The sequence below is a fragment of the Nyctereutes procyonoides genome, unplaced genomic scaffold (assembly GCF_905146905.1).
Source record: "Nyctereutes procyonoides isolate TBG_1078 unplaced genomic scaffold, NYPRO_anot_genome, whole genome shotgun sequence".
Classification (NCBI taxonomy): Eukaryota; Metazoa; Chordata; class Mammalia; order Carnivora; family Canidae; genus Nyctereutes; species Nyctereutes procyonoides.
The window spans coordinates 61,991,607-62,017,953 of record NW_026575146.1 but is presented as its reverse complement, the minus strand read 5'-3'; the positions used below and the strand labels follow the sequence as shown (position 1 = coordinate 62,017,953).

The 26,347-nt window shown below is 50.3% G+C and overlaps 1 protein-coding gene across 2 annotated transcripts; it reads right to left on the bottom strand.

Moving 5' to 3' along the window:
• Positions 1 to 1,350: 1,350 nt before the first annotated feature.
• On the bottom strand, positions 1,351 to 16,067 carry NFIL3 (nuclear factor, interleukin 3 regulated). Of its 2 annotated transcripts, none has more exons than XM_055310932.1 (2): positions 16,052 to 16,067; positions 1,351 to 3,192 (listed from the first exon to the last, which is right to left on the bottom strand). In XM_055310932.1, the coding sequence occupies exon 2, from the start codon at positions 3,037 to 3,039 to the stop codon at positions 1,651 to 1,653; it is 1,389 nt and encodes a 462-aa protein (XP_055166907.1). In that variant the 5' UTR covers positions 3,040 to 3,192; positions 16,052 to 16,067; the 3' UTR covers positions 1,351 to 1,650. The 2 variants fall into 2 exon arrangements, with proteins under 2 accessions (XP_055166907.1, XP_055166906.1); XM_055310931.1 differs by lacking the exon at positions 16,052 to 16,067 and adding an exon at positions 15,337 to 15,452.
• Between the last annotated feature and the right edge of the window lie 10,280 nt (positions 16,068 to 26,347).

The following is a 26,347-nucleotide window of genomic DNA, read 5'->3' as shown; positions in this document are numbered from 1 at the left end:
GCAATATTTGAGTCCCCCACCCTCCCACCCCATGCTTTGTATAACATTTGAAATGAGATGAGTTTGCTTCGGTGGCCTCACCCAGTCACTGATAAAATATGAAGAAGGCCAAGGGCTGAGAAGAACCACATTTCTCTAAGAGCCAGGAGATTTCAGAGAGAAAACAAGTCACTGTGGCCAAAAGGACAGAGTGGATACCGTGCACGCGCACTATTAGCACCTTTAGTTCCAAGAGCCACTTTAAAAAATATAGAGGAGTGAGCTTTTACTCAGAAACTAGTCCGCCAAGGAGACTGCAGCCCCATAAACGGCATGTCTGGGGTGGCACCATGACACATGGGCAGCAAACCGGGTGAGGGCTGAGTCACTCTGTACACCCTCTGGGAGCCCCGAGTCCCTGCACTCCCCGCAGAACAGCAAGGAGGTCAATGTGGGAAGAGTTGGACCTGGAGACAGCTTTCATGAGGACCACAGCCCTGGAGAAGCCTGGCCTTGACCAGCTTGTGCCCACCCCTCCCACTGCACCCAGAGGACCCAAACTGCTGACCCCACTGCCTCCCACAGGCGACTGCAGATCCTATTCAAATCATCAGTAACCGTCTCACCATCAATCGACTCAGAACGATGTTTTCTCCCGGGCGTCTACGTTATAGTTTCTACTACGGAGCTACTATTTATAGTCATCACTGGCAAACTGGAAAAAAATAAAACAAGTCATTATGTATCCTCAGACTCTACGTGTTGGACTGGGATAGCCGATGTGTTCTGTGAAATTTTGGAAATGAAGTAAAAATGGAATTTCACTAGCTTAATTCCCTAGACTATTGCAGTCGAGAACTGTTTAGATTTAGAATAACATAAAAGTGACTTCATCCTTAGTCTTTAGACACTCTTAAAAGAACTTCTAATTAATAAAGTGGGTCAGTGACTCAACTATCCACATGAGTGTGTCATACTCAAAAAAAAAAAAAAAGGCCCATGAGGGGCTGATGCCAGACAACTTGGATTTTTCTACTCAAAACAACAACAACAAAAAACACGGAAAACTTAAGCCTAATGAAAAATAGATAATGGGAAGTAATTTAGTAAATTAGTCTCAAATGTAAGAGAAGTCATTGTTATTTCCTTGCCCTCCCTCTTCTGGAAAGTTTCCAAACTTATTATTGCCCAGGGCCAAACCAGAAGAAAAACAAATTATGTGCTGAACTTCCATTTCGGTTTTGCCGTAATTCAGGGAAGAAAAGTCCCCCAAGTGAGTAAAATACGGACTATTTTAATGTCCACTTCGGGAACTTAAATGGTTTCCCGCCCCCCCTCTCTTCTATAAAATCAAGTGCAAGGAAGCAGAAGTTCTGTGTTTGTCACCAATCCTTTATTGAAACTGGTAACCGACACGCTTTATAATAGAACAACAAAAATAATGTTCAATATATACAGCCTTTGCATGGACTATCTGACTATACACAAGGCAGAGTGATAACACGATCTAACTTCCATAATCATTTGTGCACAAAAAGACACCCAGCAGACATGTGGACATTACAGTGGAATGACATCACGGTCCAGTGAAAATTCAGCCTAATACAAAAAACGAACTCGTCTATCGCAAATGACAGCTCTCTCAACGCCCAGAGCTTCTCAGTAGTTAATTCACCCGGAGTCCGAAGCAGAGATTTGGTGTGTGGCTATGAGTCTCTTCAGTGAGACCACCTCTGTGGATAAGTTTGCTATGCCCTGCTTCAGAAACAAATTCTCCGGGTCAGACACTTTGTAGCCACTGTCTTGCATTTCTACAACTCCCGTTTTGAAGCTGTTCTGGGTTTTGCCATGAAGTTCTTTTTGGTGCCAGTGTTCTGATTTGAGAGACCAATCTTGAATGTTGGTCACCTGCACTGAGAAAGGGGTGAGGGAAGAATGTACCATCCCAGGGCCCGGGTGCTTCTCGAGTTCGAAATGTCTCTTAGGCGCCCCGTCGACAGGCGAGGACGGTTTCTGCGTGGCGTCGAACTCGTGGTCGAAGGCCTCCACCTTGATCTGCATGGCTTTGGCTTTTATGCGAAGCTTGTGCGGCAAGGCCGAGGAGTTCGCTTCTGGAACCTTAACCACGGTGGCGTGGACGCGCTGAAGCTCCACGGGAGAGTGGATGGGGCCCTTGGGCACCTGCTGCTCGTCCTCGCCGTCCGAGGACTTGCCCACGGCACCGTCGTCTGTCTCCGAGGTCCGGGGGGAGTTGCTGGAGGAGCGGGCCACCTGCAGCAGAGGGGGAGAGTGCGAGTAGCCGGGGAAGGCGGTCCCCATGAGGTTCTGGTACACGGAGGCCCGGTAGGCGCCCCGCTCGTCGCCAGGCTCCCTCGCGTAGCTCTCCAGTTCCACCGGCTCCTGCTTGATGGCCTGGAACTTGCCCTCGGGGCTCCCGCAGCCACCCCGCGCTGCCCCGTCCTGCGAATGTTCCAGCGAGGACACTTCGGAGACGTCAGACAGGGAGGCCTGCGGGGAGTGCTTGATGACCGAAATGCAGCCGCTTGTCACCATCGAGGGCTCGTGCTCATCCACAAAGGGGCTGGCGCTGGCTTTGGACGCCTGGTAGTCTTGGAAGTACACGGCCGTGGAGTGACTGAGTTTCTGAATCTCTTGGGTGTAGGCCGTAGAGCTAATTAAACCAAACTTTAATTTTAGGGACAGCAGCTCGGCTTTCAGAGTAGCATTTTCTTCTCCCAAGGCGATCAGCTTGTTCTCCAAAACCAGGTCATTCAGCCGACGCTTCTCCCGGGACCTCTTGGCAGCTTCGTTATTTTTCCGCCTCTTTTCCCAATACATGGCATCCTTCTTCTCGTCGGGAATGAACTCCCGTTTCCTCCGACACGCGGAAGACTTGCTTTTCCCCACGCTGCCTTCGTTCAACAGCAGCTCTTCGCCCGCCGTCAGGTCTTCCGAGACCTCGGTGAGCGTGGGGTTGAGCACCATCATCTTGTCCACACCGCTGCCAGCATCCAGGGATGCCTGCTCCTTCTTGATGGTCTGCATTTTCCTCAGCTGCATCAGAATCAGGACGGATGACTCCCCCAGTATTCACAAATGCTTTACAAGCTGCAGCGTGCAAGCCATCAACACGCGCCCTCCCGTCCTGCGGTCCGGAACAAAGCTCTCCGGCTCCTCTCACTGAAGGGAGTAGGGGTCGTCCTTCTAGGTTCCCTGCAATACAGGAAAAGAACGTTATCCACCGGCCAAATACCTATTGCCAACTATGCACCAGGAGTGACGCGAAGCACACAGGGCACACAGGTCTGCACAAGACGCAGGCCTTTCCTTCAAAGAGGCTGCCATCTGGAAAAGGAGATGGGGCCCACATGCCTATGCTGTCAGGCGGAGAGGACAGCTCTCCAGCGAGACCCTCAGCAGAGTGCTGCGTGGCCCAGGACAGTGGCAGCAAAAACGCAGGTGCCCAGGGAGAAACAAGAGGAAGGCTGTTCCAGGAGCAGAAACGGGGGAGGAGGGCATGTGGAGACGGGACATCCCAGGAAGGAAATGATGGACTGCCTCTGGGTGGTTAAGTTTTTATTTCTTTTTAAAAGATTTTATTTATTCATGAGAGACACAGAGAGAGAGAGGCAGAGACACAGGCAGAGGGAGAAGCAGGCTCCCTGCGGAGAGCCCCATGTGGACTCCATCCCAGGACTCTGGGATCACACCCTGAGCCAAAGGCTCATCCACTGAGCCACCCAGGAGTCCCTGTTTGGTTAAGTTTTTAAACGGCACTTGCATATTGCGGTGCTTCTGAATAATCTTAGACGAATTTACATCACTACGAAGCAAACAAGCTCACCCCTTCCAAGGAAGTTCCCCAGGTAAACGCTCACACCCGAGCACAAATTCTCAAGTACGTGGAATAGAGTATCACTGGTGCTAAATCTGTTTTTTCACCAAAAATGAATATAAAAGCCACACCAATGACTTGAGTTGTAGTTGTCTGGATTGACCCTTGCATGGCCACGAACCTGTCCATCACACCCCCAACCACATTCTGGCAGGTGGCCCAGCACACCTGGACGAATGAGACTCCCCTCAATAAAGCTGTCTCTTCTGACGCATCATTCTTTTTTCTGGTTCCTTCAAATTGATTTCTCCAACATCTACTTAAGATTGAAGCACCTAACATGCTTTTCTTTCTTTTTTTTTTTTTGTCCTGAAAAGTCTGCCTCAATAGATTTCATTTATACAGCAGTTTGGGACTAAAATAGTTACTACTACTACTAATAATAATAATAATTACATAAAATAAACAGTTACTATTCAAAGGGACTTTTTTATTTTTTATTTTTTTAGGTACAGTGCATTCTTGAAACAAAATTATTTTAAACCGAGAGAATGTAATTATGGAAAGAATTTCTTTCCATTTTACTAATTAGTCTCAAACAAAATATTTTTAAAAAATCCTCTAAAATAGAACCAACAGCTAGCTTCCTTTTTCACCGATGAGATATTTATAATCTGAATTTGGCTTGACAGGAGGTAATAAACCCATATTAGATTCCAATGACAATCTTTGTGTGGTGGTTTTGGGATCCAACTGTATTTCTAGACAGGGTTTCTCTGCCTGATTTCCCAGTAGGTGATACTTTCCTACAGGAGACCCCGTTCCTTCACTGCTATTTGCATATGGTACTCTCTCCTGCCACATTAAAAAGATTTAATGTTTTTGTTTTACGTCACTCCCTTTCTTGTGCATAGTTTTGTAATGACTAATGAAATGAAGTTTAATTTTATCATCTGGAAAAGCCTGCCAGCTTCTTGCGCCTTTTCCAGAAAGAACAGAAGAAATGATGTAATAATTTCAGGATCATAAAGAATAAGGCTTAATGCCACATTTTTGTCCATCAAGCTGGGCCAACAGGGAAACAGTCAGTTGCAATGTAGCGAACCCCACGATTAATAATAACCAAGACTCTGCTTGTTTTTGATAACACAGCAGGAGGCAAGGAGTCTGCATGGCAGGCAGTGATGATGGTGCCAAAAGGAGATCTTCCTAGTGATGACTTAGCGCAACAACACTGCTTTCTATAGTTCCACTCAGGTTCCGTCTTCTGACGTGAAAACCCATTCTTCCTCTACATGTTCATCGGGCTCTTCCCTATTACTGAAGATTTCTGTTCCCCAGCTCGGTCAAGTCCCCACCACTAAAGTTAACTGAGTGTTGAGGCAAATCCAAACTTCCAGCAGCAGATGGGACAACTGCACTGATCTTTTCTGGAGATCTTTTGATCTTTTTTGATCTTTTTTTGCACCTATTCTTCAAACCTTCACTGGATCCTCGGGCACTACTGTTCTTTTTTTAAACATCATATGGTTCCTTGAACACTATCATTCTGGATATATTTTCCACTGGAGACTCACTCTCTCCCCTGCATTTTAAAATGTATCCCTTCCTGGGACACCTGGGTGGCTCTGTGGTTGAGCGTCTGCCTTCAGCTAGGGGCGTGATTCCGGGGTCCTGGGATTGCGTCCCGCATTAGGCTCCCCGCAGGAAGCCTGCTTCCCCCTCTGCCTATGTCTTTGCCTTTCTCTGTCTCTCCTGAGTAAAGAAATAAAAAAAATCTTAAAAAAAACCTTCTTTTTTTTAAAAAAATTCACATTCCTTCTACATCTGCTTCCCCAGTGAGTATTCCCAGTTAATGCTTTTGAAATGCCCCGCCATTCTGCCTTCGTTACTCTTCCTAAACTTTTGCTCATTTCATATTTCTTACCCATTTTCATCATCCCAAATCTACCAAGGGGGTTGGGGCTTTGCAGCCTCCTGTCCAAAGGCTGCATGTGCCAGGAGCCGGGGAGAGCGGGGCAGGCAGCCCTCACCACACCGTATTAAGGACACCACCCCATGTCCACTTACTAAAAGTATTCCCCTTGGCTTAGCACCTCTTTGACCCCTCTCTTCTTGCCGTCTAAGCACTCTGTGTCCACTCTGTCATCTCTAGAACTTCGTCAGTACGTCCAAAACCTACAAGAATTGTTCGTTCTTTTTAATCATCTTGCTGTGTGAATTTTACTACATGTATTAGAATCTGGGACTCTTCCTTCATCTTCAAATATTAATTGTCTCTCTGACTCATCGGCAAATCACTATACCTACTATCTCAGAGGATCTTCTGTAATATTTTTTATCAAATAATCTTGCAGCGTTGGAAAAAAGTTTATCATGCGCTTGAGATCATGCAGAGAGCGGTGCCGATTTTCTACACCGTATCTACAGGTTTGTTTCCTATGACCAACTAGTCTGCAGTTGTTTTCAGGGTGCAAAGTATCGTCTCTTGTGTCCAAGCAACAAACTGAACAGAGAGGTGTCCAATATTGGATTGACGGTCCCTCCTTTGCCTCAGCTATGATAGTTTTGTAAATGAAACACTTTCTGATAGTATTTTTTAAGCCGAATATTATCATGCAAATTCTAAGCAAGACATTTGAAATACTTGTTAACAGAGAGCTGCTCTCATTCATGAATTGATTTGTTCAACACATACGGAGCGCCTACTGTGGACCAGGCACAGAGCCAGATGTGGGGGCAGGGGGGAAACCAAACCCAAGAGTCAAGGAGCTCCTAGTCTTCTGCAGGAGGCAGAGTGAAGAACCCAGGGCCAAGGAAGGCACGCACAACGGGGGGCACCGTCTACACGGGGACCTGGTGCACACGGCACATCCTCCCCAGCCCCACTGCTTGTTTGTGGGGGTGGTGACAACAACACAAGCAATCCTACAGGTGCCATTAACTGAACGCTTACTACACAGGAGACACCGGGAGCCCAGCCTCTCATGGGTTTGTTCCCCTCACCGTAATGGTTTTCAAAACAGAAAAGGCTCAGAGAAGTTCAGTGCCCGGCCCAGTGCCGCACAGCTGGTCAAGCAGCAGAGCTCAGACCTCAGCCCACATCCCAGTCCCATTCCCCTACCAGGACCCAGTCCGACACCTGCACGGGGTTGTTCTGGTGCGCGTCCAGTTCCGTTTCTGGATCACCCACATTTCTGAGTAATACGCACCAGCTTACTAACGTACTTTGGGACACGAGTAGATGCTGCCAGAACGTCCTTAAGATGACAAAGGTGCCACCTGGAGCTTCTCTCCAGCCTCTCTGGAGTTGTTTGGTCGATACTCCTGAGAGTATCTAATGAACTGAGAAAACTTTCCGAAGGTTCATCTCTGCTAAAATTTTAATCTCCTGGCAATTGTATATGCTAAAATAGGAGAAAAGAAAAACTGTAGCCAGGGGCATTGTCACCTCTGATTTTCTTGTACAAAACCAAAATGTGCCCATTTTCAACATGGAGGGGAGGAGGGTAGTTGAGACACAGAGAGACTGAGTGACTTTCCCAAGATCACACAGCACTGGAGGGCAGCGGTGGGCCTTAGAATCTATCTGCCTCTCGACAGGAACTTACAGGGAGTGCTAAGGTGGTTTATGAGCCGTCTAACGCATCCACGTTTATGCTCAATTAGTGACTTTATTTCAAACTCCAGTGTTCTCCCTTGGGATTGATGCCCATGTCACCTCTGTGTCATGTAGGCGGGTCACCACCAGCACTGTGCTGCAGGCACCCCTTCGATTTCCTTTTTCGAGTAACTGTTACTTAACTGCCAGTTCTGTGACGCTGGCCGGTTCCGCGCGACCAGCCTCATCAGCACACCCCTTAGATAATAGGGCTTGCTTCACGAGGACACGAATAAAAAGAGAAACCGAAGAGCAGGAGGCAGGGCCTTCCAGCCGGTGGCCTCCCATCCGTCCTGCGGGCCTGCGGGCCTGCCGTCTCTAATGAACGCTGCTTCCTAGCCTATTATGCTATTTCCACAGGCGGGAGTTGTGTTTTGCACACTCCGAGCTGTATGTAATGTCTGTTGCCGTCAGATGACCTAAGCACCGTCTTTAATTAAGATCAAAATTTGGTTCAAAAAATTTCTCCAAAAGAGTAAAAGTTCACAACATGAAGTGTCCACCAAATTTTCCCTCAAGGAGCGACGTCATTGCTGACGTTTACACAGACAGCCCTGCACCTGCCCCGGAGCCTCTTTCGCAAGAACCATGGATGGCAATTCAAACTTTTATGAAACGAGAAGGCTTTCATTTCAAGCCTCTAAAATCCTTCCCATAGTTTAGACATTATTCTACTATGAGAAAAGTTTGTTATTAATGCTCTCTTGAAGGGGGAAGTCTTACTGCAAATAGATGTATTACATATTTTGATTTAAAAATTCTGTCTATACAAAATGAAATACTATCTGATATACGCTATTTTTAGAAGCGCCTTTTTAAAAATAGAACTATCTCATTGTCCTCCACTTGCTGGATGTGCCATTTATTCCCTCAGAGGCATAGTATAGATACCATTAAAGAAAAAAAATTTTTTACGTGAAATTGTAAGCTCTCTCTCCACGAAGCAGGCAGCTGCTTGTTTTCGAGATAACGTGTGACTTCGGTGAAAAGTTAATAAATAAAGTTCATCAATTCACAGCTCCTTAAGCTATTAAAACTAGCAAAATGTTAACCTACGTTTCTTGTGGTAGATTAACAGTCAATGACACAATTGTTTCAACAGAATGCTTTTACTTCTTTTCATGGATAGGAATAAAATCCAGTACTTGAAAGCAGAGATAAAACAGGGAAAGGATACACATGTGCAGTCTAGGGGGGAGTGGGGAGTGAAAAAAACTCGGAGTATTGAAGTTGCAAGGGGGATTTCTAATCAGGCTGAAAAATAAAAGGCTTTTATTTTTTAAAGTCATCTCTACACCCAACGTGGGGCTTGAACTCATGACCCCAAGATCAAGAGTCGCATGCTCTATGGGCTGAGCCAGCCAGGCATTCCAATGTCTTTTTAAATCAATGTTAAATTTTAACATTGTTAGGCCTCTCTAATTGGCATTGAAGTGCCTCCCATTCAGTATTATGAACCCTAGTGCTAGAGAGAAATGTGTATGCGATCTAGATACGAACACAAAGTGACGCTCACGCTTTGCCAAAATCTGTCCTATCATAGAAATGAACTAACCTACTTTTCCTATTTGGGCACGTTTGTAAATAAATGTGTTAAAACCCGATGAGAGTTTATGCTATGTGAAAATATTTCGAGTTTCTTGCTCTCTCATCCTCCACGAAGGGCCACTTAAAAATGAGACTGAACCTTAACAAATAGGATAAAGCTGCATTTTATGATGGCACTGACATAACGTAAGGAATTGAAGTACAGAGCAGTACAACTTGACACTCTTTTATACAAGAGGCCAGTGTCTGCAACCTACAGCACACAATGGAAATACTCCGAAGACCATGCGGGAAGCGCATAGATGCTAACTCACACAAAGACTGCATGACTGCAGAATCAAAGACAAAACAACACCCTCGCTGAAGGGGGACAGGGATGGGGTGGGTGTGGAATAACAGTAAAGCATTTTTTTTAAAGATTTTTATTTATTTATTCATTCACGAGAGACAGAGAGAGAGAGAGAGAGAGAGAGGCAGAGACACAGGAAGAGGGAGAAGCAGGCTCCATGCAGGGAGTCCAACGTGGGACTCGATCCCAGGACTCCAGGATCACGCCCTGGGCCGAAGGCGACGCTAAACCGCTGAGCCACCAAGGCTGCCGGTATTTTTAAAATGCCAGCATTTTAAAAAAGCTGCAGTCACTACAAAATGGGGACCACTGCTTTCCTTGAAACCTCGGAAGACAGTGGATCAGTGTGACAACTAATCTGAAATCCTAAGAGACACCAACAAGTCACCAAGTAAATCCGTTACAGGAAATTCTGCCAAGGGTTTGCACCAGCAGAGCGCACCCTGAGGAATGGTGGCAGGAACAGTGTGGGTGCAGGGCTGGGGGTGAAGGGGACGGGGACGGGGAGGGCAGGGTACAGAAAGTTCTTGAATGTTTGCAAGTACACTGAAGAACCCCTCCAGTCCTCCTCAGCTTGACTTTTTGTACTTCTAATTTTTAATTTCACTTTCTTGCCCAGCGAGCAGCTGATTACAAATGTCATTTACTTTACTACGGGCCTTATGAATAGAATGGGTTTTGGGTTTTTTTTTTTATTATTATTATTAATGTTTTCATCTCTACTTGAAGGCTATTGAATTGCCCCTTAAGATCCTTGGAGAGTTAATTGATAAAAAGACACCATGTTCTGATAACTAAAAGGCTTATAATACAAAGATCATTCTGATTCCAAAGAAAATGAGCCCTCAAAGCCCAGATTATTACCAATGGCATTTAGAAAATCCCCACTAAACTTTCTTATCATAGAAACAAGCTTAAGTTCTCTAATTAAAACCGTATGAGAAATGGTGTTTTTTTAATTTTTTTTTTTAACTACAGGAAAGTTATTTGCAAAGAAATTTGAGAGGTAATTGGGGGTAGCAGTAATACAAATTCATTTTGAAACCAAAAAACTGTTATGTAATGTCTGTGATCAAAGGTCAATGTCTTTCGACATTCTCAATGAGTCCGATCTGGATAAAAATCAACTCAAATACAATTTAGGAAAATAACAGGATATCAAACAATGTGTTAATGCTGTGAAACACTGGCACACCTCACAAAACCCAGAAATGCATATTAAAGGAGCTTCAATTGCATTGTTTCTGTCATATTTTGAATCGAATCCCAAGTGTGCTCTCATTCCCTCAATACAAATTAAAAATAAACAACTCCTCACAGCATCAGTGCCATCTGGATTACAATGGAAAAATGAAGTATGTGTGATTTTAGCTCGGGTAAAAATAAAGCCGAGGCAAGATGACTGGCACCTTTTCCATTCCATGCGGCAATCACATTCACGTCGTGGAGCTGACTCCGGACCAAGGCAAGGTCAACTAGAAATATCCACTCTGCGGGTGAGTCAGGCAGTTGCTCAACACGGGAAAGCGCTCTAACAAAGGGTTTTTAATTTTCAGGTGGTTGCATCACACTGATGTTATAATTGCACTTCGCAAAGATAAGCCTTTAACACAGAAAAGGAAATTGTTTCAAAGACTACAGTGAGCTAGCACTCACACTCTGGGGAAGGAGACGGATGGGGGTGGGGGTGGGTGTTACTAGCACAGTGTTCACCCCCCACTTCTCCTTTTCAGGCTGGTGGTCTGGGCTGCTAATCCATCTCTCCATACCTGCACTCCCTCACCTATAAAATAAGGACGGTGATAGAACACAGTGCCAGGCACAAGCAGGGTAAGGAAGGGGCTAGGAAGCACTAGCTCTTAATTTCATTTCTGAAGAATGAGCAGCATCAAGGCAAGGAGGATGATGAGTTCCAGGGCTTTTGAGCCTCTCACAATTCTTAGAGAAGTACGGCCCTGTGCCGAAGGTGGAAGGGTCACCCAGCTGAAGTCTCGTGTAATCAAAAGAACTGACCATCAGCAGATTCACGGACATAGCCTTACTTTTCAACCAGGCAGCCTGTACAGGCTCCTCTCTCCGTGGCCCATCTGTGGGGTCTAAGCAGCCTTGGCAGGTCTCGGGCCATGGATGTATCGATGTGGATGGATCAGGCCAAGGAAAACTGGCACAGAGAGGTCAAAGGAACTGGAAAAAGCCAGGCTGTGTGGCACTTGTTACATCATTCTAGCCACCACGGTCTCACCTCTCTGTGTTCCTTCTAACACTTCCCCAAAACATTAACTCAGTGATTTGGGAGGTTCTGCAATACCGTCAAGAATTCACTTCAAACTTAAATCACTGAACACCATGGCACACAGTTTTGGGGGTGGGAGGAAGGAATCATTATTAGAACAAAAATGTATCCTGAGAAGGATCTTTCATTATAGGCTTAACTCAAACTTCAGTCCTTACTATTACTGGACAGACATGTAGGCAGAGAAAAATGAAGGTGAATACATTAAAAAAAAAAAAAAAATCTGGCTCCTGGTGAATGACATGGAAACGGTTTACTGAACTCCTCACAACTACCCAGCCAGACAGGTCAAATTCTCTCAGTTTACCCTGGACACCAGTGGGGATCACAACAGCTCCTGGGAAAGGACCCAGCCCTTCTGAGCCTGCACTCCTGGCATTGGGCCAAAGCTGGTCCCTAACTACTGACAGTGGCCTGGAGCTGAAGAGAGAAACCGATTTAGGGGCAGGGAGGTGGGATGTGACCCCACAGAAACCAGCTCTTCACCAAAGCCGACTGCCTGCCGGAGAACACCTGTGATGCCGCCCTGAATGCTGCGAACCAGTTGCTGAGCACACTCTCAGAAGTCTTTCTGCCAGGATGAAAGTGCTGTAGCCTTACAGTAGGACAGCGGCGTCTCCGTGGGCGTTTTGATTTTTGTTTTATTTTGAACTCGGGGGATTCAAGTTCTTCCTACCCTAGCCTTTGACCGCATGAAGTAAAGGTTCAAAAAAAAAAGAAAAGAAAAGAAAGAAAGAAAGAAAGAAAGAAAGAAAGAAAGAAAGAAAGAAAGAAAGAAAAAGAAAAAAAGAAAAAGAAAAACCAAAAAACAAACAACAAAAAAACACATCCAGTCGACCAGCACCCAGTGGAGCCCAGCCAGGCGCTGCTCTCCATCACCATCAATGCTGGAGCGCCCCCACCCCCAACGTCTGCGGTCTGTTGACATTTGGAGGCTTTCTCGGTCCTTCTCACTTCACGAATCCAGAAGCGCCTGGCTCCGAAACAGAACGGAGCCTCCAGGAACAAAGGTGTCCGCGGCGCGCGGCAGCTCACCGGGCCCACGCGGGAGGGAGGCCGCTGGGGCTGCCCCAGCCCCGCTGCCCTCCGCGCGCCTCGCCCCGGGCGCCCCGCGCTCCTCCCCGGCCCCGCGAGCCCCGGGCGCAGCCGCTCCGCCCGGCCCAGTCCCTCTGCGCCCCCCGCGCGGCGCCTCACCGGGACCCGCCCCCGCCGGGTGGGCGGCGCAGCGGGGCCTCGGCGCTGCCAGGACCCCCTCGCCAGAACAAAGGAATGTGGGGAGGGGGCGAGGACGCGCGCAGGCCGCCGAGCGGCTCCGGCCCGAGCGCAGCCCGGGGCGCTCCCGGGGCCCCGACCCGAGCCCCCCCATGCGCCGCCCCCCCAGGCCCCTGCCGCCGCCCCCGGGGGCCCGCGGGCGGGAGGGGCGCGCCCCTGGAGGTCGCGATCGGAAGGTGGCGCTACGTGTTCCCCAGCAGGCCCGGGGCTCCCTGCCCAATCTCCAAAGTAGGACGAGGTCTGACACGGGGGTAGGGGGGTGGGGGGTGGGGGGTGGAGGAGGCAGTATTAGCTTGTTGGAAAGCAACTGCAATTATTTGGGGGAATATAATTTGCTCCAGAGATGAATGTCTATAATATGACCTCCCCCCCCCCAAAAAAAAACCCCAAGCCCTCCTCTTTATTTAAATGTTACATCAGGAAAAAAAAAAATCTGACATATACACACCGTCATATACATATATTCACACATAATTACATTACCTAAGAGTGCCGGAAGGAATTTAAAAACTGGGCACATTAAATATTCATACATCCTCACAGGGATAAAAAACTAGGGTATCTACACAAAAACGCAATCCACTAACCTATATCTGTTTCCCATAAATCATAGCTGGCCTGGATGCAGGGGGGGGGGAGGGAAAAATACCCACGACGTGAAATAAATACTTGTGACCTCATTCCCTGTTTTTATTTACAAAAGCCGAGACCAGAAGATGACACTTGGCCATCCCCTGCTGTTCTCAGGGAACACAGCACTTTTCCTAAAGTGTCCTTTATAGAGATAAATGGGAGTCAGCATCCAGCAAATCACCGGGCTCTGCGAAATGCCTTCCTAAAAATACAATCTTATCAAAGGTCTCCGAAGGCGTGGAGTTAAAACTACAGCAAATGGCCTTGAACTTGTATTTGCACAGAGCCCTGGAGAAAACACCAGAAATAGCGCTGCGAGGCCACAATTGTTAAAATGTGATAGGGCTAAATTTAGAAGAACGCACATTTCATTTAGGGCAAGAAGACACACATTCGGCAGCGTGAGCTAACTCAATGCTTTACCCAGTTGTCTACTTTCCTGTTTAAAATATCCCTTTAAAAAAAAAAAAAGAAAGAAAGAAAGAAAAAGAAACTGTTACAGTGACATTTTAAAGGCTGAGATTGTCCTACTTTCTTTGTAGCAAGATTATAAAATCACGTAATTAGCTCCCGCTTCCTATGCTGACTGCCAGCACATTCGGCAGTTACATAATGCAACATTTCCAGGAAACTATTATGTGATCTGTCTTGTCGTGTCTGAAAAAGCAGTGACAATAAGGTGAGGGAAGGGGCTGGGGGAGTGGAGCGCTTGGAAATCGAGAAGGTATAGGGAGGTCAACCACAATGGTTCGCCCCAGGTTTAAAAACAAGAGCTCGGGACACCTCAGGGGGCGAGCCCCGGGAGTCCCCAGGATCAGAATCCAAGCCCAGGAATCCTTCACGTTCCGTAGGAGCGTTTTAGGAAAAGATGCCTTTTTTTTCAAAAAAAAAATTCTTTTAATTTTTTTTTTTTTATTGGGGACGTAGCAGAGATGCAAACAACGATGCAATCGCCGACGCTGCGCGCACATTTCCAAACCGTGGCACGCGTCCGCGCACATTCCCGCATCTGCCCGGAACCCTCGCCAACCCTTCTCGGTGGACAGATTATGCAATCTGCGCAAGGACGAGTCCCCACCACCTTCCCGGGCGCTGGCAACGCACGCTGACGACAAACAGGGTGGAAGACGTGTGTGCACAGCCGCGGCCCCCGACACCAACAGACGCCGCGCACGCATTCCCCGAATGCCGTCACGGTTCGCGCTCCCGACGCGCCCTCTGGACGCGGAGACCCAGACTGGTCCCGCGGACTCGGCCCCCGCCGCGCCCGCGCTCCTCCGCCCCCGCCGCCAGCCCCGCGGAGGCGACGAGGAAGGAGGCAGCGCTGCCCTTCCCGCTCGAGATGGCTCGGCCTCCCCCGGCGCGCTCCTCCACCAAAACATCAATTTTCCTGAAATCAGGAGACATTATGCAACAGCGGCGGGGGGAGGGCGGGCGGGGGGGAGCGCGAGCCAGCCCGGACTACGTGCCGGCGCCAGGGCGCTGCAATCAAAGCAGCCACCTTAAGGTGGCGAGTCCCCTCCTGACAAGGCAGCAAAAGTTTATGTAATGAACGCCCCGCGCACACTCGCCGCCGCCGGCCGCCCCGCGCACAGCCGCCCCGCGCCCCGCGCACAGCCGCCCCGCGCCCCGCGCCCGCGCCCCGCCGGCCGCGCGCCCCCGGCAGCGGGCGGGGAGCGGGGCGCGGGGCGGCTGTGCGCGGGGCGCGGGGCGCGGGGCGGCTGTGCGCGGGGCCGGGCCGGGCCGGCGGTGGGCGGAGCGCTTACCGTGTTCCTGCTCTCGGGACGGCGAGCCGGGCGGCGGGAGGGCGCGCGGGCGGCCGGGCACCGGGCCCCCGTGCGCGCGGGGCTCGGGCTGGGCCTCCGGGGCGGCGGCGGCGGCGGCGGCGGCGGCAAGGGCGGCGGCGAGGGCGCGGCGCGGGCGGCGGGCGGCGGGCGGCGGGCGGCGGGCGGCGCGCCGGGTCCGCGGGCGCCGTGGCCGCGCCGGGAGATGTGTGTTAGTAGGTCAGTTCCGAGCGCCGCGCTACGTCGCCGCCCGCCAGCCTCGCGGTGACGGGCGGCCGGGGCCCCAATCGCCGCGCCCGCACCCGCCCCCGGCCCGCCGCCAATGGCCGCGGCCGGCGGGGGCGGGCTCTCCGCGGCCCCGCCCCCGGCCCGCCCCTCCTCCCGCCCCCTCCCCTCTCCCCTCCGCTCCCTCCGCTCCCCTCCCCACGCCCGCTCCGCCCCCCCTCCGCGCTGCGCCGCCGGCCCCCCGCCCGCCCGCCTCCCTCCGCGGCCGCCGCCCCGCGCCTCGCGCCCCGCGCCCCTCGCCTCGCGCCCCGCGCCCGGCTCCGGGGGTGCGCAGCGGCCGGGCCGGCGGGCGAGCTGCGGAGGGGCCGAGACCCGCCCGCCGGCCCTCCCAGCGCTGCCCCCCCCCCCGCGGCCGCCGCGCGCACTCACGGAGGCGCTTTGTGTGTCCCCGAGCACGCAGCGGCGCGGCTACCTGTTGCCCACCGAGGACCCGGGCGTGGCACGGACCCCGGCGGGGGCCCCTCCTCCTCGGGGCGGGCGGGGGCAGGCGCGAGGGGGGCGCTGGCGAGCCGCGCGCAGGGGGTGGGGTGGGGTGGGGGGTGGGGAGCGGCTGCAGCCGAGCCCCGCGGGGCTGCGTAGGCGGCGGTGACCAGGCCCTCGCGCGTCTCCCGGGGGAGCGCGGCGGCCCGCGGCGGGCAGAGGACGCGCCGCACCAGACACCGCCCCCTGCACAATTAGGGCGCGGATGACGGAGGCGAGGTGGTTGCGTAAGCCGGCCGGGGCGCGCGGCTCGCCGGGGCCGAGAGGTGGCCGCCGCGGGTGCGCCCGGCCCGAGGCTCCTGCGCGCGCTGCTGGCGCCCGGCGCGGCCCGGCCCGGCCCGGCCCGGCCCGCGGGTGTCCCCCGCCCGGAGCCCGCCCGGAGCCCGCCCGGAGCCCGCGGCCCTCTGCCCGGCGCCGGACGCGGCCGGCTGCCCCCTACATCCCCGGGCTGCGTGACACGCGCCAAGAGGTGGGAGCCACGGGCGTCGCGCGCGGGCTGGGAAGGCACGTGGCGCACACACGGCGCAGCTTGGGGAATGAAAGCGGGCGGGCGAGGCTGCCTTGGCCGGGGGCCACGGTCCTGACGGTGACGCACGGGTGGCAGGTGGGGGGACCTCCTGCTCCGCGGGGGCCGCGCAGGACCGCGACCCCTGCCTTCTGTGCCTTTCCAGCCTTTCCCCTAAGACAATCTATTTTTTTTGGGGGGGGGGGAGAAACTTGAACCCAACCCCAAAGTGACCCCCCACCTACCACCTACCATCGCCGGTGCCATCATCAACAGAAAAATCTGCTTGCTCCGTCTGTCTCTTTTCTCTCATCCCCGTTCTCATGTGTCACAGTAATAAGCGCCAAGGGTGATGTTTCAGGACGCTTATCCCTTGTCACTTGGTTGTTGGGAAGCCTCACGCTCCAAACTGTTCTTCAAGGACAATGCTGTGGTTCAGAACACGCACTTGTTCACAGTTCATCCGGTAGAGGGTGGATTTACCAACAAGGCCCTGACCATTGAGACATGCCCTACGGCTTTTAATTTCTTCCCCCAAATTCACTGTCCCAGGCGCTCACCAACTCAAGAAGTTGTCTTCTGTCTATGGCTATTGAGTCTGTCCCTGCTATTAAGACGTTTATTCGAAGAGTTGACTCTGTTGATGAAAATGCGTCTGATTTTGGCTTGTGATTTCCACCTCTCTCTCTCGGTTTTTGACGATTGTGCATTTTTTTCCCCAAGCCCTTAGAATGCCCACTATAGTTTGAAAACCTCCCTTAGGTGAAATTAAAACGATATCCATGAGTCGGTTACCTTTTCAGGGTTAGAAATGCAGCGAGTTCCCCAGAAATCCAAAGCCACTCTACAGAGCTCCCCTACCCCACACCTACAATGAGTTCTCCAGATTTTTGTGCTTTTTGAATGATTTTATAGAATTCCAAAGCTATTGTAGAATGAGTAGTGAATGACTTTCTAGAAAGACAACTTAAAGTTGAAAAAACAAGTAGATAACGTGGTTGGAGGCACCCCAGACAATGATGGTAGTGGTTGGGGCAGGGAGTGGGGAGTGGGATTCTCTGAACTCGGAAACTGAGTTTTTCAAAATTCTTTATGCCGAATTTTGAAACCTGATGCTCTTTTTCTTACTTTGGTGGTGGTGGTGGTGGTGGGGGCCTAGATTGTGCCTGTATCATATTTCTGCATAATTTTTTTTGTTGCCTTCCTACTTGGAAATCGGATGAAGTGTAAGAGATGTCTGTGATACCAACTTAGAAAGTAACTCTTTAGCTCCTCCTGGTGATTGGGAAACCACTGAGCAATACGGTGAACGATCTGTCCCCATTACCCAAGAGGTGTTGTGTCCAGTAGGATATGCTAGAACATTCACAGAATAGGCAAGCACTTGCAGATTAACACAAGTCAATGGAGCATGAAGCCTGAGACATTGGAAACAAATTAGTCAGGGTGGGGAGGCTTCTAGGAAGACATCAGCGTATGCCTGGCAGTACAGCAGGGCTGTGACCAGGTCTCCAGGAGGAAGAGGAGGAGGAGAAGAAAGGGGGTTCTGGTTGAAATATGAAGTCCAAACTTCCTGACTCTCAGTCCCTGTCAGTGTGTGGGGTGGAGGATGCCAGGGAGGAGGAGGAGGAGGAGAAGGAGGAGGAGGAGGAGGAGGAGGAGGAGAGGACTCTGATCGGAACTACAGGCGGGAGAGAGTCAACCCCACATTCAGCTACATCTGATTACACTCCCAATATCCTTTTTGGTTAAGCAAATATAAGGAGAGCAGAGTGACTACAAATGTAGCCTCTCTTTCCTGATTGGGGAGTGCCTTACTACTGTAAGCACTTACCTTACCACATTTCAAGCTAGAAGATTCTCCAGAGGCCACCTGTCCCCAGAAGGCTTTCCCTGGGGCCCCATCAGGCAGAGGTAGCTGCAATTTTGGATGCATGGTGAGAATAGGTTAGTGGTGTTGGGCTGTGGCAGCGAGAGAGCCACACACCGTGCTTGGGCCCTCATGGGTTGTTGTAGCAAGAGACAGAATTCCAGGGGCTGAGGCTCCAGTTTTTCAAAAAAGAGTAAACAACAACAAAAATTTTTTTTTTTTTTTTGTAAGCTATCCTGAGTTTTCAGTGTTGGCAAGCAATTGGTTAAAAAAAAGAAAAGACACAGTGGCTTGGCCAGCTGGAGACTGGGCAGGCTGTGCACCCTGACCAAGAAGTTCTAGAGATGCCCATGGAGAAGAGCCATCGGAGGGTGAAGGGTAGGATCCTGCCTGGTCACCCAGCTTGGACAGCTCCACCTTATCTGTTCTAGATATTGGAATCTGTATTTCTTTGTAGGAAACCTTACATCGTTAAAAATCTTTTGGCCACCACTGGGGCCCCAGAGCTAGCCTTGGGGCTCCCAAGGCTAGGACCACCGTCTTCCTACTGTGCTGTGCCTATTGGTGTCCGTTCTGTAAACTTCATGAACACAAGGTAAAACAATTTCTAGGAATTCAAGGTTATAGTTTTGTTTTGTTTTTCAGGTTAGGCTTTAAACAGTGAGCTAGTGTGGCAGCGATTGCCATGGCTTGTCACCCACAGGAGGCCTGCCCGCACCCGTCAGTATGCAATTTATGCTGGTATTTTGCTTTGACCTAATGAGTCATTGAATGTTTAGGCAGAAACTTCCTGGAATGGGTAGAAAATTTCTTTCTACCTTCTACTTGCGTGGACCTTTATTATTCTTTTATGTTTTCTTCTCCTGATTTATTCAATGTATTCTCTTTTTTTTTTTTTCAGCGTGCACGCAGGAGTGGAGGGGGTGGCAGGGAAGTGGGGGCAGAGAGGGAGAAAGAGAGGGAGAGAGGAGAGAGAGCAGGCTCCATGCTGAGCGCAGAGACCATCACAGGGCTCGATCCCACAACCCGGAGATCATGACCTGAATTGATCAATAGCTGGATGCTTAACCAACTGAGATACCCAGGTACCCATTATTTGGTGCATTCCTAGTTTTTCCTTTGGCCTCTCCCCAACCATCAAATCCTCACCTCCCTCTGGATTCTCTCCTCTACCAAGCTTCCACCTTCCATTCTTGCCCCCTGCCTATCCCAGCCACTGCCTGGACATTGTGAGGGTTTAAAATTTTCACCCTGCCTTCCCCAGCCTCTGCCACAGGGTTCCATCTGCAGGAGTTCCATTAGCATGCTCGGCCTTATTATTCAAAAACCAGTTTTTGTGGGAAATTGGGTAATAGAAGATGGTCAGATAGACTCCCCAAAGAAGCACAGGCTTTAGAGTGTGAGAAGTTGAAATGTTTTGTATTAAATGGCTCTTGCTCAAGCTAAGACAGAAATTAGATCTCTACACCGACTACATGATTTCCCCAGACAAAAGCAGCTGATGGCCTGAATACATTTCAAAGCATTTCCAAAAGACCCAGGAAAAGACCAGAAAGGGGTGGTTTTGCAAAAAGAAAAGAAGACGTTACAAGTGCAGCATTACAAAAACTGAACCGGTCTCTAAACTCGGCCCTGCAGATGACACAGGTTTCCATTTAGCATCCGTGTTCCTTCGGATTAAATGGCCCAGGTAAGTTAAGGTGTAAAAAAAAAAAAAAAAAAAAAAAGGAAAGTCACAGAAAAGGCAGGTGACAAGCAGGGGGAATACGTGAAAAATGGTCAAGACTTGGGAAGCAGCGAGTTGCATTCATTGCAAAACGCTGCATGGTGAGGCAAGCGCTGTGGCAGCAGTTAGCCGGCGACAGGGACACAGCACAGTCACAAGAGTGTGAAATATAAAATTGTGAAATGTGTTCTAACAAAAAAAACATCTTACTAAGAATAAGAGGTGACACATCCTCCCTGCAATGCAGCTCCAGTCACTAAGGCAAACCTTATCTAAACACTTCTGTGAAGTCATGCACAGTGTATCCGCTGGCAAGAGCCACGACTACGACACAGGAGGCGGGGTTCTCCAGAATTTTCTACCACAGACACCCCAAGGGAATCATTTCATCTCCCCTGAACCTCGGTTCTTCCTCAGAGACCTGATGGCATCCCTCCTGGGGATGCAGTGGGGTGAGATCTTCAGGACGAGCCACTCGCACCCGGGCCAAAGGGAGAGCTGCACACGGAGCATTTACAGAGAAGCAGATCCTGGTTAATGCAGGCTCACCCGCCACCCTCACTCTGCCCAATTACAACACGCACAAGAGGAAATTACACCGTGAAATGCACACTGGGGGACGTAGAGACCAAGAGTGTCTTCTGGAGGTGTGGTTTGTTTCAGCAAGAGATTCCAATGAATGCCACCAGTTTGGTAAATGCCACCCAGAGGCCCGGAAATTGGGTGCTTGACCGCATCTCTTGGGCTTCTGAGAAACTGTGCAAAAGTGCTTAAGATTTCTTTGAGCTCCTGTGGGTTATGATCTTCCCAGGCAGGGCACATATGTCTGTAAAGCATGTCCATGGTGGGGGAGGAGGGTGTGGCAGCGGACCCCGCAGGTGGTGGTCACCCAAGCAAGTGGGCAGGAGAGAGGCTGGCAGGGAGAGGCAGACGGTGGGGTGTCCACATCCCAGCCTCGCCGCCCACGAGCGGTATGGACTGGACAAGTTAGTGGCCCGAACTTCTCTCTATGTGGGAAATGAGCGGGGATCTAACTAACTAACTGCTTAGGAAAATACCTGACCTGAGATAGTGATGCATGGTAGGTCTTGTGCTTAACCCAATACAACATCAACCTGCACCAGGGAAACGGTATCATTCACCAGAAAAGTGGGTGTGTTCGTGTGTCGCTGTTTGTGTGCACGAGTGTGTATCTCTATTAAGTGATGTAGACAGGGAATTGCATGACCCTGTCAGTCTCCCCTTCAATGCAATTGAGCCAAAGAGTGCTTGCTCCCGCCAGAGAGCACTCTAGAGGTGGTGGGGGTGGAAAAAGTTTTGCTGATTCTTCCAGGTTTTGAGCATCACGTACTAGAACATTCCTGGGAAGGTTGGTCCAAGCCCTGCTCCTGCCGTAGACTATGGGTTCACTCCTTCACTCCTTCCCCTGATGCACATTTACTGACCAGGGGCCCGGGAGTATGCCATGCCACATGCGGATCACGGTGTGGAACCGTCATGCAGAATGCCAGCCCACCCGTGTGCCACGAGACGCGGCTTCCACGGGCGGGCGATGGGAATAACTTCCTGAAAGTGGTGGAGTTTACCAGAATTTTAACATGGGTGGGCATTCCACAGACAAGACCCAATGGAAGAGGACACGCAATGGAAGGATCTGCCACCAAAGACACAAAGGTAGGAGGCTGGTGAGCAGGGGTGGCCCGAGGAGCTTCCAAGCCAGGGGTATGTATGCAAGGTTCTGCAGCCAGAGAACAGGTGGGAAGGCTGGCCAGGCCGCAGGACGCTGCACGGCTCACACACTTTCAGGCAGGGGGGATCGTAGCTGGTGATGGCGACAGGTCTACAAAAGCGACATACTGTTTCAAACATGTTTCTACCGAAAACGTCACACAGGAAGCATCCGTGTGGCAAAGGGGTTGAAGGCCCAGACTCCACAGCTTGATGGAGCCCCGGGTCCTGCCCCATTCTGGATGATCCTAGTGAAGTCACCCGAGCCCCTGAGGCCTACGAGCTCCTGGCACTAGTTAGGACAGAAGGCATACTTCAGACACAGAAACGCGACAAGACAGGGGCCTGCCACAGGGTTCCCGCTCATGTGCTGGCTTTCCGACTGTGGAGCAGCAGGGGCCTCCATGCCTCACTGCTGTCTGGTGGCCTCTGTCCCCGGGAGCCCCTCCTCACTCTGGCTGTGCTCCTGGAGGAAACGGACAACAGACAGTCTGCTCAGAGCTGGGCACCAGAAGGAGCAAGCTGGGAGTGGTGACCCACATCTTCTGGGACCAGCCCGGAAGGGGGGAAACAGGAAACTGGATTTTCATACAGGTGTGAAGGGCTAAGGTAGTGAAGCATGGAAAGGTGGGGCCACGGAGGATGACATGGTGGTCCCCGAGGAGGCAGGCCTCCCCAGGCTATTGCCAGTGGGCAGGAAGGGGGCAGAGGCACACAGTGTGGCCAGGGGAGCGTGGTCACCTCCAATGACAAGGTTCTGGGATTTTGAGCCCTCCCCCCACCTCACCCCCTGCCCCTGCTCAGATCCCCAAGACGTTCCTTATTTGCTCCAGGGGAGGAAGCTGAGTGCCTCCTATATGCTGAGTACTGGTGCCACATGCTCCCCAGGGAGGGGGCACCTGAGACTTACACCTCCCCAGAGCTTCCTGAGCTCATCGAGAGATGCGAGGGGGAAATCTTAACTGTATAAGATTGGTTTACTTTCCCAGGGCTGAAAATTCTTGAAAGAGGCCCCAACACCTAGGGCAGGAGGGAAACTGTAAGTGCCAAGGATCCAGCAGGAGGCTTTCTGTGTGCCATCCACACGCTTCTGCGCCACTCAGGGCTGTGATCACAGGTACTTCCAGAGGATCTGATGTGCCCATGTAGTTTTGAGGCATTGCACCCTCATGCCATCCTGTTGAGAGGTGAAGGGTGTTGGGACAGGGGTCAGACCCCAGCTGCCCACACTGGAAGCTGAGCTTAGTGCCTCCCGGATGGTGCCCTGCAGTGCCGGTCACCCCACATGGGGACAGAGCTTAAGGGGTGTGACCCCAGCAGAGGCCCACGTGGCTGCGGCCTCCTCCCTTTTGCTCACAGCCATCTGTGTGGTTGTTCCCAATGCAGGACTCGGGCTGTCCCCAGACCCGTGCCACAGGGGACCTTTCCCCTGATGTACAAGAAGGTAACCTCTTCCTCGATGAAAGCGACTGCTGCCCCGAGTGTGTGGCCTCCTCCCAAATTGCCTTGGGGTCAGCTACCGTGGGCTCCCCACTGCTTGCCTGGGGGGGTAGGGGTCTGGGGGAGACCCCATCCAGGGCACCCTCCCCTCTCCCACCCCAGCAGCCATCTCAGGCACTTTCCTGTGTGGTTGGCATCATCACTGTTTCTTCCCTGCACCAGGTCAGACCCAGCAGGTCCTACAGACACCCAATGCCTCCATCACTGAGAAACCCAGAAGGCGGCAGGGGCGGGTGGGGGAGTGCCCTTCCCCGAGGCTGCCCATGGGGTAGGTAGCATGGGCTCCGGGTGCAGGGGAGGGAGTTGGTGCAGCCCAAGGTGGACTCTGAGCAGGTTGAGGTGGGAGCTGGGCAGACCACCGTGCTAGCCGCACTGTGCTCCCTGTCACCGAGCAGGGGCCTATTGCTCGGGAAGCTGTGGTCAGCCTGGTAACCAACACACCACCTCCTAGCCGTTCCTGACCTCTCGGCCTGCCCTTCCGTTCCTTTCATCATGCAGTTCTTTAGCTGTCCCTCCCAAAAAAGCCTCAGCCTATGAGCTTTGACTTGGGCCCCAATTTCTAGGAATCCCAGATAGCCAAGTTTTTTTTTCTTTCTTTCTTCTAGAATCTGTAGAAGATAACAAATGCTGCAATATTCCCCCAAAATAGGTTCCCGGTACTATATACCTCACTAAAGTTAGCAAAGGGAGGAAAACGAGTGTTTGAGCCTTCTAGAGAAACTGGTGCCTATTTTCGTCTCCAGCAAAACCATGCAAACCACTCCTGAGCCAGGAGAGCCACCTTTTATGCATTCCAGCAACATTGTTCAGTTTCTAAGTGAAACAGAAGTTTGTTGGGAAAGCATCTGGGAAGCCCTCTCCAGCGCTTTTTTTTTTTTTTTTTGGTGGGGGGTATGATACGCATTTGTCAACTTGACTGGAGATGAGTTAGATGTATGGACATTTGTGATAAAGGGAAACATTTTGAAGTGTCAACTAGAAAGAAAGACTTTCTTGTTACTGAAAAGTATCTGTTTTTACCACTAACTGCCTGAAGAACATTTTTTTCCAGGACAAATTGAATCATTTACTTAACAGCAAAACAGTAAAGCCTTCCTATTTAAATAGGAAAATAAACAAGAACGTCCATTATTTTTGACATCAGAACTGAGAAATGAGGGAGAAAAAAAAAGAATTGTCAGGGATCCCTGGGTGGCTTAGAGGTTTAGTGCCTGCCTTTGGCCCAGGGCGTGATCCTGGAGTCCTGGGATCGAGTCCCCATGTCAGGCTCCCTGCATGGAGCCTGCTTTTCCCTCTGCCTGTGTCTCTGCCTCTCTGCCACTCTCTGTGTCTCTCATGAATAAAATCTTAAAAAAAAAAAAAAAAAAGAATTGTCATTATGACAGGGGAGACATGACCCAATATGTTCATCTATCTGCCTAACGTAGTCAGGAAAACACGAGAATTCAGCAAGGTCGCTGGAAAAAATGTCAGTATTTAAAAACATTGGCTTTCCTGCATATGGGAGGCAGGTATAGCGGAGTGGCTGCCAGCTTTGTGCTTGCCACCTGCTGCTGTGTGACCATCGCACGTTGCCCAAACTCTCTGTGCTCCTGCTTCCTCGAGTGTGAGCTTGGGGTGCTGACCCCACTGCCCTCAGAGGTTCTGGGGAGTCACTATAGCTTGACTCACTCGCCACCTAATTCTAGGATTATCCTTGTAGCCTCCCTGTTCTTTGGGATGTTTGCAAGTGTCACACACTTTCACAGACATCTTTGGAGCTCATGTGACTATTTGGCACAATTCTGGCCAGAGAGCTGGACAAAGTCACAGATATTTCCTATTTGTCCTTTCGTCCTGCTTAAAGATGGATGTAATGCTGGAGTAGTGGCACCTACACTCAGTGGTCTGACAAGGGGGGAAAGGACCAATGTCAGCAACCTCTTATGATGTCTCTGAGCCTCTTGAATGTGTGAAAAACAGATCTGGATTTGCTTAAACTCTGTGGGTGAGGATTTTGTGACCTATAGATTCTCATCTGTGTCTGAAGAATACATAAAGCATAACCTGAAGAGCATTCCTCATGCCTAAGGAATGCTTGATAAATGTCAGCTCTTGTTATTATATTTTAAAATATCATATTTAAATATATTTAAAATACAATTAGGAAAAATGTCTGATTTGTAATTAAAAAACTGGTAAATAATTCTTACTCTATATCTGGCAAAGAAGTGCAAGCTGATCTGTGTAAAGAAAACTACTAACCATGGAATAATGACATAAAAGGAGGAACATATGTGAAGAGATTAAACACATTTCTGGTTGAAAAGAGTCAATATTATAACAATGACAGTTATCACCAAATTAAGCAATAAGGATGATCCCACTTAGTCAAAATTCCAGTGAGTAATTTGAGGAACTTGAAAAGTTGATTCTCATTTTCAACTGGAAGATTACATATTCCAAAATAACTGAATTGGCTTTTAAAATAAATAAATGTGGTAAATTTATTCAATTTATTCAGTAGGACGTTAGAGCCTATGTGGCATCATGGAAAGACAAATTGATCAATAGAATGGAATTGAGATTCTAGAAATAGATTCACATATAAACGTAAAACCATCTATAATAAATATGACTGTTTAAACCAAAGAGTGCATTAGTCAGGGATGAGTGCAGAAACAGAAGTTGCTCTGGGTATTACAGAGAGATTTTATATAGGGAATTAGATATTTACAACACCACTGGAAGTCCTACAAGGGAATATTCTAGGCTGGATCTCCTGAAGTGACTCAGCATAAATAGAGCTGATCCAATGGGGAGCCTTAGACACTGTCGCTAAAGCCATGCCAGAAACAAGAAGCAACTGCCTCTCACATGCAGGAAACCAGACCATGGTGTCCAAAGCTGTGGTCTGGGA

Excerpts from the sequence above, each read along its gene's own strand:
- NFIL3 (XM_055310932.1), bottom strand. The coding sequence starts at position 3,039 with ATGCAGCTGAGGAAAATGCAGACCATCAAGAAGGAGCAGGCATCCCTG.